General features: G+C 41.2%; 1 protein-coding gene across 3 annotated transcripts in view; it reads right to left on the bottom strand.

The window, feature by feature from the left end:
* The window catches only part of TTC7A (tetratricopeptide repeat domain 7A), a 172,968-nt gene extending 158,020 nt beyond the window's left edge, over positions 1 to 14,948 (bottom strand). Inside the window, exons 1-3 of one of the 3 annotated variants that reach the window (XM_027898243.1) lie at positions 14,649 to 14,948; positions 11,873 to 12,036; positions 10,118 to 10,286 (exon numbers count right to left, since the gene is read on the bottom strand). In XM_027898243.1, the coding sequence (XP_027754044.1) occupies positions 10,118 to 10,286; positions 11,873 to 12,036; positions 14,649 to 14,808 (493 nt within the window). In that variant the 5' untranslated portion in view covers positions 14,809 to 14,948. Of the gene's footprint in view, positions 1 to 9,331; positions 9,389 to 10,117; positions 10,287 to 11,872; positions 12,037 to 13,732; positions 13,872 to 14,648 lie in introns of those variants that run through there. The other 2 variants (XM_027898244.1, XM_027898245.1) reach the window with 2 other exon arrangements.

Genomic DNA, 14,948 nt, shown 5'->3' with positions numbered 1-14,948 from the left:
TTTTGCAAAAGCAAAAAAGGCATAATTCACCTTGAAGTTTGACAACTATTTAAACCCTTCTCCATGAAACAACCACTGAGCTTTGCTGTGGTGCAAAAGATTTTCATGGTCACTCCCTATCTCATTACGAATTATTGTAAAAATTCTATTTTAAAGTCTCGTGTTTACAAAGTTAACCCCATTGATGACATCTTAAAGCACTTTGTGCACTTCTGGGTCCCGCTGTGCTGTCAAATAGTTCTCAGTGTATTTCATTATCAGACCAGAATCTGGCAAACTCCTTTAAGCTGAGACATGTTAGAAACACTTGTACTTCTATGCAACTGCATACCAAGAGTCTCACGCTGCACAGTTTCTTCTAATACCTGTTTTTTCAAGTCTTTGGTAATGTCTTCTGTGAGTCTTTCAAAGGAATGCATTTTAGTTTGCTGCCATATTGCTTTTTGTGTATTATTCCAGCCATTTTTCCACAGCACGAAAAACAAGTGCTTCCCCAGTGGTATGTGGGTTTTCATATTCTGCTTTTGCATAAGAAATCTCAAAAGAGGCTTCGAAAAATTTAAGTTTAATGAATTTTTTAGAAGTACTGAATTGAGAACGATTGGACTTCAAATATCACTGATTGCATCCAATTAGACTGTCATTGTCTTTACCTGATCAAAGAGCTCACGGTAAGAGTAGCGTAGGCTCTGCCATTTTCTTACTGTTTACTTGTGGTCCCATTACTAGCATTACCTGAAATACACAGTTTCTTTGAGGGAATTTTTAAGCTACTTGTCTATTTCATAAGGGTTAGGTTGATTAAAACTCGACAATGTAATCCATAAATCCACTTAACTAGGCACAGGTGAACTTCAATAAACTGGAAGTGAATGAACAAGTGAGGATGCCTTGTGAGTCCCTCTGCACTGTGGAACACCCTTCTCTTTTGCAAGACATTTTCAGAGGATCTACATGACACGGGAACCTCTGACATACAGACTGTGAGAGGGCACTGTTGTCAATACAATACATTAGTAAAGCTTGTTGGGTTTACCCAATGTGTTGGGTTTTCTTTTTTGTGATGGGGGTTTTGTTTGCTTTAAGAAAAAATAATAGTTACAATATTTTTCTTCTGCACCTCAGTGAATCATCATGCTCACCCACTGGGTCACACACTTCGGGGACCACTGCTATAAAATATTAATTGTTCTGGTACAAGAGGCCACCTCTGAAGACATGAAGACACCTCTACTGGAGCAATGCTCTAAGGCACAGCAAACATAGAGGTCATCAGCAATCTCTTACAGTCCCACATCTAAAGACTTGGTCAGCACCATCCAAATCCATAAACTTTCAGGGCATGCTACAAAAATTACATTTTTTTCCCTGGTCTAAATACAACAGGAAGAAGCAGAAGAGGAAAAATGGAAAGTGGAGGAGGCACAAGGGAGAGAGATGGTGCTGATGACCAAGTGTTGGAATTCATTCAGCTCGAGTTCATCTGCATCACAGTCAGGCAGCATCACCAGTAAGAAAGTTCTTTTCCAGCTGCAGTCAGTCACTGAGTCAGGCTATTCCTCAAATCCTCTGTACAGTTTTGGGCCCCTGTGTTCAGCTTTGGACCCTTGTGTTCAGTTTAGAGGTTAACTCAGCAGTGCTGGGTTAATGACTGGACTCTATGATCTTAGAGGTCTTTTCCAACCTAAATGACTCTATGATTATATGTGTATTTTGGGAGCAGCACAGAGAAAAAAGACGGATAATTCTTGTTTTACTATGCCGATTCATATCAAGCACTCAGGCCAACTCTACTTAAAGTTATCAGAACTGACAGAGCCTGCGAGGACTAACAAGCTTGTTGCCCCGTCTCTTTAAAAGCCAGTCAGAGACATCCAAAGCTTACTCCAGGGCAAACCAGCACATGGAACTCTCCCACTGGACACATACCATGCTACACAACACAGCCCCAGCATGACACTGGCACCATAGCCATCAAAAAGCTACCTCTAGCTTAGGCCATCTGAGAGTACATTTGTACTTGTTTTCTTCTAGTGAAAGTAGAAGTTACATGCTGTCTCATGTAACCTTACAAACACTCTACATTCCCTGTTCCACTTCCTCAGAAAAGCATATGCAAATATTCTTGTACCTCCTGGTACCACTAATCCCACAGTTTCAGAGAACTAAACTGTAGTGCAGAAGGTGAAGAAGGTTTTATGCGTTGTGTGCAACCAGCACCTGCAACTCTGTGGAGACAGGAGCAGAAAAATAATGAAACTTTACCATCACGGAAACCAAATCACATCTACAAAAGTAATCATATGCTATTTCCTTTTTCCACTTTCCAAATTTCAGTAATCTGCATTTAGTGGCCTGCAACTAGCTCTCCTCAGAAGTCTATAAAGTCACATCCATGCTAATTTGTGCATACTTGATTGTGCTAAACCAACTACTTCCAAAAATGAAATATCTAATCCAACAGCAGAGAAGAGCACAGGGAGCGCAATGGGAAAGCTTAAGAGCACCAAGAACATCAAGGTTGGGCTTGGCAGCTCTTTCACATCCAACTCTTTCACTTCCAGCTTGGTGCCAAGCTGGAAAGCAATGGCACCAAGGTATACAATTCACCAACATGCAACACTTTCAAAGTCATCACTGTCACAAGAGCAACTCCAAACTCTTACACTCCTATTCTGAAACCCCAAATAAGACATGCTGATAACCAGGCCCTTTTATAAAGACATCAATATCTACAAAGTGGGGATTTTGCCTATCAGACAGCTACTCTGATGCCAACATGAATTAACAGCATGCTTCCTGTCTTGCTGTCAGAACTGTGAAAACTAGCACTTTGAAGTGCATACCAGGTATAGAACAAAGCCTCTCTCTCTCTGATGTGGATTAACATTTAAAAAATACACCTTTTGCCAAGCAAAAATGAAAACAAGTTCTGCCAACAAAATGTCTTACCCTGAGTTACTCACATTTAATGTCCTATTGCATCACACATCCTTTTGGTTGGGACTCAATTTTTCTAATGGTCAGGCAAGAAAACTGATTTTATTATTTAAGCTCTTTAAAGGACCCCATCTCCCCACAGATCTCAGTGTTCAGAAAACTGTATCTTAACCCCTTGTAGTCATCAGAGGATACCAACAAAAGAATTTGTGCCCTGCCCTGTCTGACCCTCTAAAAAAAAAAAAAAAAAATCAACAATTTTTTTTTCTTCCACTGTGTCCCACTAAGTTCTACTTAGTCACAGCAGCAGCTGAAATTACTGACAGAAGTAATTTCATCACCAAGTAGCTGCCAGTAGAGGAAACAGCAGTTAAGGAACAGAGACTAGTGCAAGCCAATATAACATCTCAAAAGCAGCACATACGTTAACACAGCTGCACACTGGCAAGTGCTGATCACCCTCATGAAGCCGACTATCACTGAAAAGCTTTATATTTGCATGAAAAAAGTGAAATCAAAGTTTTAAATAACTTTTCCTTCGACTATCACCCAAACCTATGTTTTTCTCGTATTAACTTTATGCCCCATATAATTCTGTATCTTCACAATCAACAAGCTTTCCTAAAGACCATGAAGAACACTGGCGGTGTCTTTAGGAAAGTGTTAGCCAGTACTGGTGGGCAGGTTACAAACAGTAGTGACTTGGGACCCCTGGGAAGTCAGAACATGGTAAGATAACAACCCTTCTGGTTTAATCAGGATTATCAAGGTAGAGAGCATTTAGACTTTCAAGTAAAAGCCTGAAGTATACATGCCATAATGTCAACAGTGCCTAAACGACATCATACTTGATACTGAAACTAATGGGGAGAGACAGAGAGAGCATTCAGGCTCTCGGGACTTTTTCCCCTGCACTTCACAACCTACTGCCCATTTCTACTGAAGGGGTACAGTATAGCACATTGCCCTCTGGTCAGTCAGTAACAGCACTGCAAGCAGGATGAAAACTCAGCTTCTAAGGAGGTTGGGGGTGGTGTGTCAGTTGTGATGGAAGGAGGGGAAGAAGATCTGGGTTCCCTCTTTTGTTACCACTAGCAGATCTGAGTATTTTCTTTGCAGTCATGTGGCTCCTAAACTAAAATATAGAAATGGACCACCTTTATCTTGACTTAAGCAATTACAACCTGCTTTTACTTTTTTACTTCTCCCCAGTAGTGCCCAGAGAGATCATAAAGCAAATTACTTACACGAACATGAAAAAAATGTCATCAACCTCCCATTAATCCACTTCCTACACTTGTCTCAGTTGACAAAACAAGGTAAGTTCTTACACAGGAAGATAAACACACACTATCTCTATTTAGGTATTAGAGTAAAGCTTTTTTTAAACAACTTCAAGAACTCTTAAAAATGAGCCTGCAGTAAAGATCCCAAGCGCAAGAGTAGGCGTAACCACCGGGAGGGGATTTTTTGGCATACAAAAAGCAGAACCATATTCCAAACACTTGTCTGGAAAAAGGAGAAGACATCTTGAAAACCGTTATGCCATCTGAAACGAGAAGTAGGCTCAGGAAGAGCCTGTTAAGAGTCTGAGAGGTTTATAATACATGGCCTGAATTAAAAATGCTTCCTGGAAAAAGAAGTTAAAAATGTAAATTCACTTTCAAAAAAAGATTATGAAATAAACCATGACCCTGCAAAACCACACACTGTTTCTAATCCCAGTTTATCTGCACTTGAAATTGTTCAATCTGCTGGCATTCAGAATCATTGCACACAGTCTGTATTCCAGAACACTCCACAGTTTATTACCATCTCACTTATCAAAAACTAAGTGGACAAAAGTCTCATCTCAGAGAAGCTAACTGGAAACTCTAATTAAAAGTAAGGCTGTTTAAGTTAAGCCGATAATACACAATAACTTATTAATATTATTTGAATGGAATATATCCTTGCACCATGGGATCAGGAGCATTTAGTAAAAAAACTCAACTGGAAAAGTTAGTGGCTTAGGATCTGAAATAAATACTATTTCAATACTTCAATAGAGGTGCTCTCTTCCAGAGAGGAAAAAAATAAAACAAGGGAAAAAAACCCACCTGTCTTTCTCCCTTTCAGTTCTTTCCATTAATTTAGTTAAATGAACCAACAAAGCTTTGACTAAGTAAAACCAAATAGGAAAGCTTATTTTTTCCCATTTTAATCTACAGACTAAACAAAGCCACCATGACAAGAAATCTATCAGCTTTAACATTTATCAGAAATACTAAGTTAATTTTATTAATTTGCTAAACTGAGAAGATTCTTAATCGAATTCTTCAGTGAGGAGGGAAAAGTAGATTTATCCAAACATAGCTTAGCAATAAAGCTATCTTTAACTGTACATTTTATTATAATTTCCAAACAGATGCAGCTGAAAAAAATCTCACCTAGGAAATTCATCAACATGTAGAAAATCAAATTAGAAAAATAAATGACACACAAGCATATGTCAAAATTAAAGACTCCAATGAAGTGTATGAACAAGTGCGTGATAAATCCTCTAATTAGCTAGAATGAACAACTTTAATACCAAATTTACAATTACTGAATACAAACCTACTATTTTTAACAGTAGTGGAAGCCAACAAAATAAGAAACTAATCAATTAGCGCAATCACAAAGAAAGTTTAAAACAGATTACTCAAATTTTGAGGCTTCAGCTGATCAATTTAAAACTATGATTAAAACCTAGCAAGAAGTTTTCAAACCATCTGACTAAAAGGTCAGGTTTTCTGTTTATTATCTCTGTGTGATATCTCCATTTTCCTTCCAGAACACCACCATAACCTCCAAACAACCACTTCCAGTATTACAAACTCAAGACAAAGATTTCACATGGGGTGAAAGCAGAACAATACACTTCCAAGCATACCAGCCTCATTGTCATTGAAGTTTTAAAAGATATAATCACAAAAGAAGCAGGAACTCATGTAAGTTCAGCAATTTGTCCTAAAAAATGAACAAACACAAAATAATCCACAAAAAGCTGGACTGAACCCAGAACCCTGGAAGCAGGTCCAGTCTGTTTATTATTCTCAAACTCAGGAAAAACCTTCACGAGGTAGATTCAGGGTTTTGCTTTCAGCAATACCCTTCACTGCTCTTAGGAGAGCTCTAAACAGCAGTAACTCAATCCAGCAGTTTGTCATCTCTTGATCTTATGTTTTTTTAAGTGTCACATCACAGATCTTAAACACCTGCAAAAGACTAAAATGGGCTCAAGAACAAAATATATATAACTCCAAGACACTGCACTAACACAGTCCCATTTCCTCATATGTCTGACTTGTGGTTGGGGTTGCTAAAATAAAACACAGGTTATGATCAAGGCTTCTTACAGACGCAGTATGACCTCATTCTCTTCCATATGTATTTTTCTAAGATCTAAGATGACCTAAGAGGACCAAGCTCACACTGCAGCCTTTTGATACAAAGGATGTCTTTTCTAAAGGTAAATTAAAAAAAAACACACACACACACACATAAAAAAAAAAAAAAAAAAAAAAAAAAAAAAAAAAAAAAAAAAAAAAAAAAAAAAAAAAAAAAAAAAAAAAAAAAAAAAAAAAAAAAAAAAAAAAAAAAAAAAAAAAAAAAAAAAAAAAAAAAAAAAAAAAAAAAAAAAAAAAAAAAAAAAAAAACCAAAACAAACAGAAAGCCCCAAAACAAACCACCAGAAACTTTTAGAAACTTTTTAGAAACAAATTTACAAGGGATTCGTCTCCAATTAGTCCACAGCCTCTTCTCGGCTGACTCACCATGCAATAGCTCTGATGCCACACATCCATGACCATAAGGCAAAGTCCTTCTCAATCATTACAAACCTAAGACCCACATGTCACATGAGCCCTGCCTGAGCCTCCAGCACTCAGGTTGGCAACACCTGACTCAGTTAACACAGGTCTCGTCATGCTCTCTGGCAACACAGCAAACATTGCAACATCACAGAAACCTCTTTCTTGGAACTTAGGTATGCTGAAACCCTGGCTAGAGCTATACTGTCCTTTGTAAGGCTTAGGTAGTGACCTATCCTACCAGGAAGCTTTACTCGCTGGAACATAGAGAGATCTCTGCAGGGTTTCTGCAGAAAGCAGGGACAGAGGGAAACCAGTGGGCTCTGACAGTTACACATGTCGTTCTGAAGTCTTTTTTGCTCACTTATTTCAAGTGGACAACACCAGGTAACAAAGTCAACACATCCCAAGTGAATTAGAAACAAAGTTTGTTTACTCAATACTGGTTTATGCAACACAGAGAGTTGCTTGCATCAGAGGTTACCTGCAGTACTGTGAACTGAGTAGAGGTTTTAAGGAGGGATTTAACTTCATGGAGGATGGGGAAGAAGGAGACAAGTACGAACCAACTACCTATTAACTAACCATAGATGGTAAAATTAGTCATAGTGAAAAATCAAACTCTTGTCACAGCTCCACTCGCAATGCTTACACAACTTCTCACAATATGGGAATTTAGGACAGGAAGCAGCAGTCAGCTGAAAGCTGGAAGAGCCTTGCCCTCTCAGACATTTTTCCTGTGACTTGTCAACTGCACAAGTCCCCACATTTATAAAGAACTTCACTGTTAACTTCTTGATACTCTGAGTGGAAGTCTGCTGAGCAAGGCAAGCAAGAAACTTTCTCCCTGTTCAGCACCTGCAGTCCAATCACAAGGGTGCAAGTCCATATGGCTTCTTACTGTAATATGAACTTACGGCATACTCTGGACCTTCAGAGGAAGACTCCAGAGATTCAGTTCAACGCTTCAGTGCTGTGGAGGTTAGAAGGTGCTCTAAAGAAGCAAACTCATTTTTGCTTGTTCACATTCCCTTTCTACCACTGCCTTCATCTATGCAGCTTCTCCCAGGGTATCCCACATCTTTCTTACCACATTTTTGTTCGTTTCCAACATTAAAGGAGTGCAAGAATTAAAAAAATAAGCCTTTAATTTGACTTTTCTTTCTTCTGTGACCTTTCCAGCCTAATCCCGAGTGCTTGAGAACCTATGTTGCCACTCTGCATACAGGTAAAACTACACAAAACCGAGGTAGCTTCAAGTTCCTACTATGAGGTGATAAAAGTTCTGATGTTCAACTAATGCTGGAGGAATAGGAATATTCTATTAAACCAACTGCTTTCTCCCATTTCTGAAAATGTGAATAAGAAATTAAGCAGGAAACCTAACTTCTGCCCTGAAACAGACAGGATTATAGCTTTTCTGGATTTTTGTCTACATGACCCCTACAAAAATTTTACTACCAGTGACATTCAAGAGCATCTTTAAAGAAGATTTAAGCAACTGATAATTCAACCAAAGTCAATAATACGGTACGGATCAACATAATTTCTGGAAAGATATCAAATCAAAAAGGGGAATAAGGAAAATCTATAGAATAAAGTAGAAATTAATTCCAAATAATTCAACTCCATATTGTCACTTGCCCAGCAGAGGTAGCCCAGAAACACATTTTAAAATAAAAATTTAAATCTACACCGCTATTGCCATAGCTACCTGTACAAAATTCTATCTTAAGGGATTATTTCTTTAAAACTAGGAGGTGGAGCAAACGGCATGAGGGAACAGTGATCCTAGCAGTGAGTGCCCTCTCTAAACTCAGCTGGACAAGCCCCACTCTGCTGCACTTTTCTTGCCAGAAGCTTTGGTAGAATACTGAGTGACTTACTATACCCTTGCTCTCCTGGCTAATCTGAAAATAATCATCATGGAGAAAGAATAAAGACTGCGAAACAATGACAGCAGAAGTTGCTCTTCAATGGCAGGGGCTCCACACAGTTTACAGGAGCAATCAGTATTTACATTCCATGCTAAAACCACATGGGGAAAAAAACCAAAAATAGTGCAGCCTGATGCTCTGAGGCAAACATCTCCACATCTTCATATGCAAATTAGGCAGTCATTACAATACAAAAGGTCTTAGAGGAACAGTGTTATTCCATCATTTTCCACAGACCCCTTGTCATTACACTCACACCCCACCAAGGGTCTTCTCCAGTTCCCAGTGAGGACAGTGCATCTGCTTCACACTGGAGTGCACCAGCAGCTGCTCTCAGATACACCGCTAAGAACACACTGGCAGCTACTGGCTCCTCTGCGCCATGCAAGTGTGAGCATGAATTACAGGTAAATTAGTCCTGCTCCACAAAAGCTCATTATTGAAGCAGATTCAATCAGTACCACAGAAAACAAAACTCAAAGCAAGCAAAGCAGCATAAGCAGGGTTTCAAAAAAGCAGAATGACACTGTGAGATCACGAAACACTCAAATTATCATCGGTAATACTAGCAGCCCAATCAAACAGTATTTTGGGTTGATTTGGTTTCACTATTTTACATACCAGTTGAAGGTATCTGATCATCAGAGTTCTCATTCACCTAATTAGCTGGTGGACATGCTGAAAAGAGTAGAAAGCAGTAGATAGGTAGCAGTACTTGAGCAACACTTATAAAGGAACTGAAAGAAAATGAAGGAGAAGATTACTGATCTTTTTCTCCCCCCAAGTCAAAAACTGACTAGGGTCCTCCTCTCCCCAACTCAAAAAGGAAATGTAATTTCACTACTCATAGCGGTAGTTTTTATTAGAATCTCTCAAACAGTGCAATGTCTGTAGAGTTACAAGGGGAAGGAGAGATTCCTGTTTGTACATAAGGTCTAATACTGTGTGACATGCATTGCAAAAATATACTACCTACTTCGAAAGCACATATTTTGTTAGTCCAGAGCTTAAAACTTGGAGGCATTGTCCTTGCTTAATTCACATAAATCACTGAAATTTACAAGTAAATGAACTCTAAGATAAAAGTCCAGGCCCCAATTCTGCCAAATGCTTGATTTAGATTTTCCCAAAATGGACACACAAGCTAAAGCATGTTGCTGACTTACGGCCAAGAGTTATCAAAAAATTTCCATTTTCAAGCTTTTCTTTACAAGCCAGCCAAGTTTAAAAACCATGGACTAAAACTCCATAATGCCTTTAAGTTTAAACTACACAGACCATACCCAGTAGGATTTTCTACAGCACACATCTTTGCCCCAACTCTGCTCCAATCAAATCACTTGGAGAAATACCTTCAACTTCACCCTAAAATCAGTGTATTTCAAGTACACATACACGGTCCTTTACCTTTAATAACGAGGGCTTCAGTTATCAAACGCAGCACATACAGAGGTTCATCTTTGGTTGAGAGGTCATCAATCCCTGCTTTTGCATACATGCTGATGGCATCCCTGTAGCATCCCTCCACATAATGAAGCTTTCCTAGGATCAGCATAGCTTCAGTCATATACTTAGGCTGAAACAGAGGAGGGAGAGAAAAAGAGTGTTTACATGATAAAATACCAGACAGCAAACACGAGGTACTCCAGAACAAATTAAGCACATCCAGAATGCCTTCCTCTCACAACTGCTAGCTCCACACGCCAGAGTAGGAAGGAATTAAGTGTCTAGAGATCTTAGGGCTGTTCTCACGATAGCAGCAGGCAACAAAGGTCAGGCAACCACTTTGGAGCTCCATTTAGAAACACTCAGTTCCAAGCCACCTCTTTGGTTTATGCTGACCTGATCTGTGGCTGGTGAATCGATGGACATCAGATAAAAGGCTGGCATTGTCAGAACTACCTACACACACACAAAGAATACCTCCTGCCTTTAAACTAAGCAGAAGGCATGACTTCTTAGGCAAGTGCTCCCCTCTCCTCTGTACATTTAATTAAACAGTGAGAAAGCTCCCCAGTTTTCTTAAGCTGTCAAAGAATTTTCATGCAACAGTAGAAAAACAGAAGGCACACCAGCTATTTCTAAGATTTGTTTCCTTTAAGGTCTAAAAACACATCTAACAAAAACCTCAGTAAAATACATCTCTTCAGACCCTTTGGAAAGCATGAAAAGGTTTTTAAGCCTTCATACCCAATTTTTTAACACAAGGTCAATGCTGCACAAGCAGCTAAGTCACCACCAACAAAGAAACAGTAATGGCAATTCATGCAGCCAAACTAAACATGAAGACCTGGAAGAATTCAGTAGTTCTGACTGCTGATGGGGTTAAACTATAAAGAGGGTTGGACGGACTCCCCTTCCTTACTCTCTCCATTTTACTTCTAAATAGGTTGACTTTCAAGAAGATAAGAAAAAGGAACTCCTCCAGAAAAGTGACTGCACACTTGACTCCTTGGAAATTAACAAGTATAATACACATTTCAAAACTAACTGGCCTGTCAATTTTGAACCAAAAGTAACACAAGCCTAGAACAGACCTGTAATTCATTTACTTCTAAACCCAGTTATGAAACTGTGCATCCAAGGACACCAAAACAGCAGCAGCCATCAAGGCAGAGTATTAAAACACTCCTAAAGCTCTGCAATTGAGCTGACAAGCAGCCATCAACCATGAACCTAGACCACAAAATAAAAGCATAACTTCTCTGGCAGAGACTGAAAGTAGTGCAAGGCTGTAATCCTGGACTCCCAACACAACCCTAAATTCCTGACAGCAACTTGCAGTACATTTTTCTCTGATCTGGAGCAGACTAGGTATACACAACTCTCTCAGAGCAGCAGTAGCAGCAGGTCATGTTATGTGGCCACAGCCCAACACCCCAGAGAAATGCTAAATATTTATCCTGCTTCTTTCTAATGAAAAAAAAAAAAAAAAAAGAACAGGATATGTACTTGTAGCACACTATTTGCTTGCATATGAAAAAGCAAGTCTCACAACAGAAGATACTGCCAAGGGGAATTAGCAGTCTCTTAGTAATGCCTATAATACAGCACTGTACATACAGGGACATGAACAGGCAATAACCACACCCTGTATCAGACTAATAATCACATGAAAGAAACATCCAGTTGGCAGGAATTGCGATGACAGAGCCCACTTACTCTTAATTTTCCTCTGCTTAAGATATTGGTCAGATACTGTTTAGCTTCACTCAGTTTTGGTTCATTTTTCTCTGTCAGTGGAATGGAGTCCTTCAGTTTGGCAAAGTTTTCCTTCAAACATTCTTCCAGCAGAACCTCCGCTAGCAGCATACTCCCATGGTCCTCTGAAAGCACACACCAACCAACAAGAAACATCGCTTAGTGCTGATGATAAACAGAATTACAAAAAAAACCAATGCACCTTTGAGACATAAAGAGCAACTCAAATGAGGGGATAAGGAAGAAATGGCAGACAAAAAAATTCCATTAACTTCTGTCTATTGGAAACAGTATGTTTCCTAAGAAAAAAAAAAAATCAAACTACACTTCCTGGTAACTTGAAGATTTTCCCCTAATGAATCCTTTCATTTTAGTAGCACCATTCATTCTTGCATTGCCACTAATATAACAGTTCAGAATTTTCATCACAAAACTCACTTTCAAAAGTATAAGACCAATCTTTGCAAACATGTCAGTGCATGCTTTAGATTTACAAATGCACAAGCATGAAATGAATGCTTCGGCCTACATGGAAGCTATGAATTTCACTGCAGAACAGTAACAAATTTACCTCAAAGCTCACAGAAAAAAGACAATTTAGACACTAAAGACACACAAGGCTTGATTCTCTGCCACAACTAACGTGCCACGTTCTTTCTACATTAAAATCCATTCCTGTTCACAGTTCTACAGAAGAGAAACTCAAACACAAGTAGCAGCGCTGGATACAGTGTGAAGCATCATGCAATATGGCAATCGTGCTGAAAAGAAAAAAGTTTCATCTGTCACAGTACTTGTGATTTCTCGCATGATGGGCCCAGTTCTGCAGTTCACTTATTCATACAAGTAGTACCTCAATCAGTGGACTACTGGGTCAAGCAGGGTAAGAAGATCTTTCTATATGAAAGAGCCAAGCCCTACATCTCATATATACTCGATGTCTCAAAGTCTGAAATTCCAGAATGCAGGAAAAAAATACAGTGTACCTATTTCTATATTTTCAGGCCACGGGACAATTTATCCCCACTTTCCACTTATACACTACATACAGCATTAATAATCAACTCTGTGTGTGGGAATGGTGGTGGTTTAGATTTTTTTGTTGTTGTAGCCTGCATAATAAATTATAACGATAGCTCTTCCTGCTCATTTGCAAGTCTGCAACTAACTCGCACAAACAAAGTATAGGTACCTAAAATGGAAAGCATAAATGTGCAAGTATATTCCACTCTAAACTTGCATGAAATAATTTCTACACACTAAAGACCTTTCATACAGTCGTTAATCTCTTAAACTCAAGGAAATAGGTAAGACAGTTAAGAAATAAATACACACAATCTCACAAAGCAAATACTACTATTTAAAAAACCTAATCCAAGCAGACAATGGTTTCTAGAAGCACAAAACTGTACCCAGTCCCCTGCTGAAAGAAAAGTTCTGCAGCAATAACAAATCATTACTCTTTCATAACTAACAAGTTATGATGACATAGCAGCAAATTAACAAATCCTGTTTTTACAGCAATTATACTGTTGTTATGCCTCTTAATTACAAGTGAAGAAACTACTATGAACTCTTCAACTATTAATGCCCCCAAACTGCAGGGAGATCTCTGCACCTGGGAAGCGCTGCTGAAATGCGACTGAAGTTCAAAGGTTGGCCCTGTGGTTATCAGCACAGGGTTCATCCTGCATCATGTACCCACTCGGAAAGCCTTACAAATAAACATATCTTAAGCTACCAACATCTCCCCCACCATGCTTCCCCCTGTGAAGTTTAAGGCACCCCTGGCAAGCTTCAATTAACTCTAGGACCACATCCCAGAAACACTCCTCTACAGAAGGGTTTTATTCAGAGATGTAGCTCCTCTGACTTCAGCGGCAGAACCCTTTGTACCAGTGCCGTGGGTAGGACCAGGTCCTTTTGGCAACTTACTTGCTGACCACAGACACAGATTTTTATATTTCCAAGTTAGGCTGCCTCACTTATTGCTAGCGATTTCATTTTTAGAAAGCAGCAAAGTAGTGTGCTGTAACAAATAAAAAAAAAAAGCAAAACAAAACATAAAAACATTTGCTATTTATGAAACCTGTTCTACATGTGAAAGGGTACTTGGACGAGCCCAAGCCTTTTAAATAAAGCGGTGCCCTTCAGAAATGGAGGGAGGTAACACAAGGGCATCCAGAAGAGGGTTGGGCAGGGGGCAAGAGGGAACGAGCACAACACGTATGGAGAAGCTGCAGACGGACATTTCCAAACCGGGCAAGTTTTGGTGGGTGGCCCAGGCGGGCTGGTTGCACCAAGGGCCGGCTCGGAGCGGGGCAGCCGCCACCTGCGCCGGGTGCTGACCGCCGGCATCCCGAGCGCTCGACAGCCGCTCCTCGCCGCCCGACGGGCTCGGCAGCGCTGACACGTAGAGGAAGCGCGATGGGATCTCCCCGAGCGCCGCTTCCTGGGCTCCCGCCGCCTCTCCCCGGCATCCCTCCTTCTCTCCCGCTGCGAAGCCGGGACGCTGACACGGGACACCGGGCGACACCCCGCACCTCAGTGCTCCCCAGCCCGCTCCCGCAACCCCGGGAGCTGCGGGGCAGCCGCAGCTCCCGCCCACGCCAACCTGCCGAGCCGGCGCTGCCGAGCCCGGGCGGCGGCACGGAGCGACCGTCCGGCCCCGCCGCCGCCCCGCGCCCGGGCGGGTCGGTACCGGCGGCCACCCCGCCTGCCCCCCGCCGCCGCTTACCCGCGTCCTGCGCGCCCCTCGCCGCCTTCGCCTTGCGCGGGGGCCGCGCCGGCAGCAGCTGCTGTGCGAGGAGCCAGAGCCGCCCCCAGAGCCCCTCCGCCCGGCACCGCTCGATCTCCGCCTCCAGCTTCACGTGCGAGTGCGAGCCCTTGGCCGCCATCTTAGCGCCGGTACGGACGCGCCCCGCCCCGGCCCGGCCCGGCCCGGCCCGCGGGGTGTCCCCGGCGGCAGCTCCCGGGAGGCGCCGGCGGGGCCGCGGATCCGCCAGGTGCCGGGGGGCGGGAGCAGGCGGGACAGCGC

The sequence above is a fragment of the Empidonax traillii genome, unplaced genomic scaffold (assembly GCF_003031625.1).
Source record: "Empidonax traillii isolate 1590-97213 ecotype Southwest subspecies unplaced genomic scaffold, ASM303162v1 scaffold586:size682069, whole genome shotgun sequence".
NCBI classification, from domain to species: Eukaryota; Metazoa; Chordata; class Aves; order Passeriformes; family Tyrannidae; genus Empidonax; species Empidonax traillii.
The sequence above is the reverse complement of the archived record's forward strand: the minus strand, read 5'-3'. Positions and strand labels throughout refer to the sequence as shown.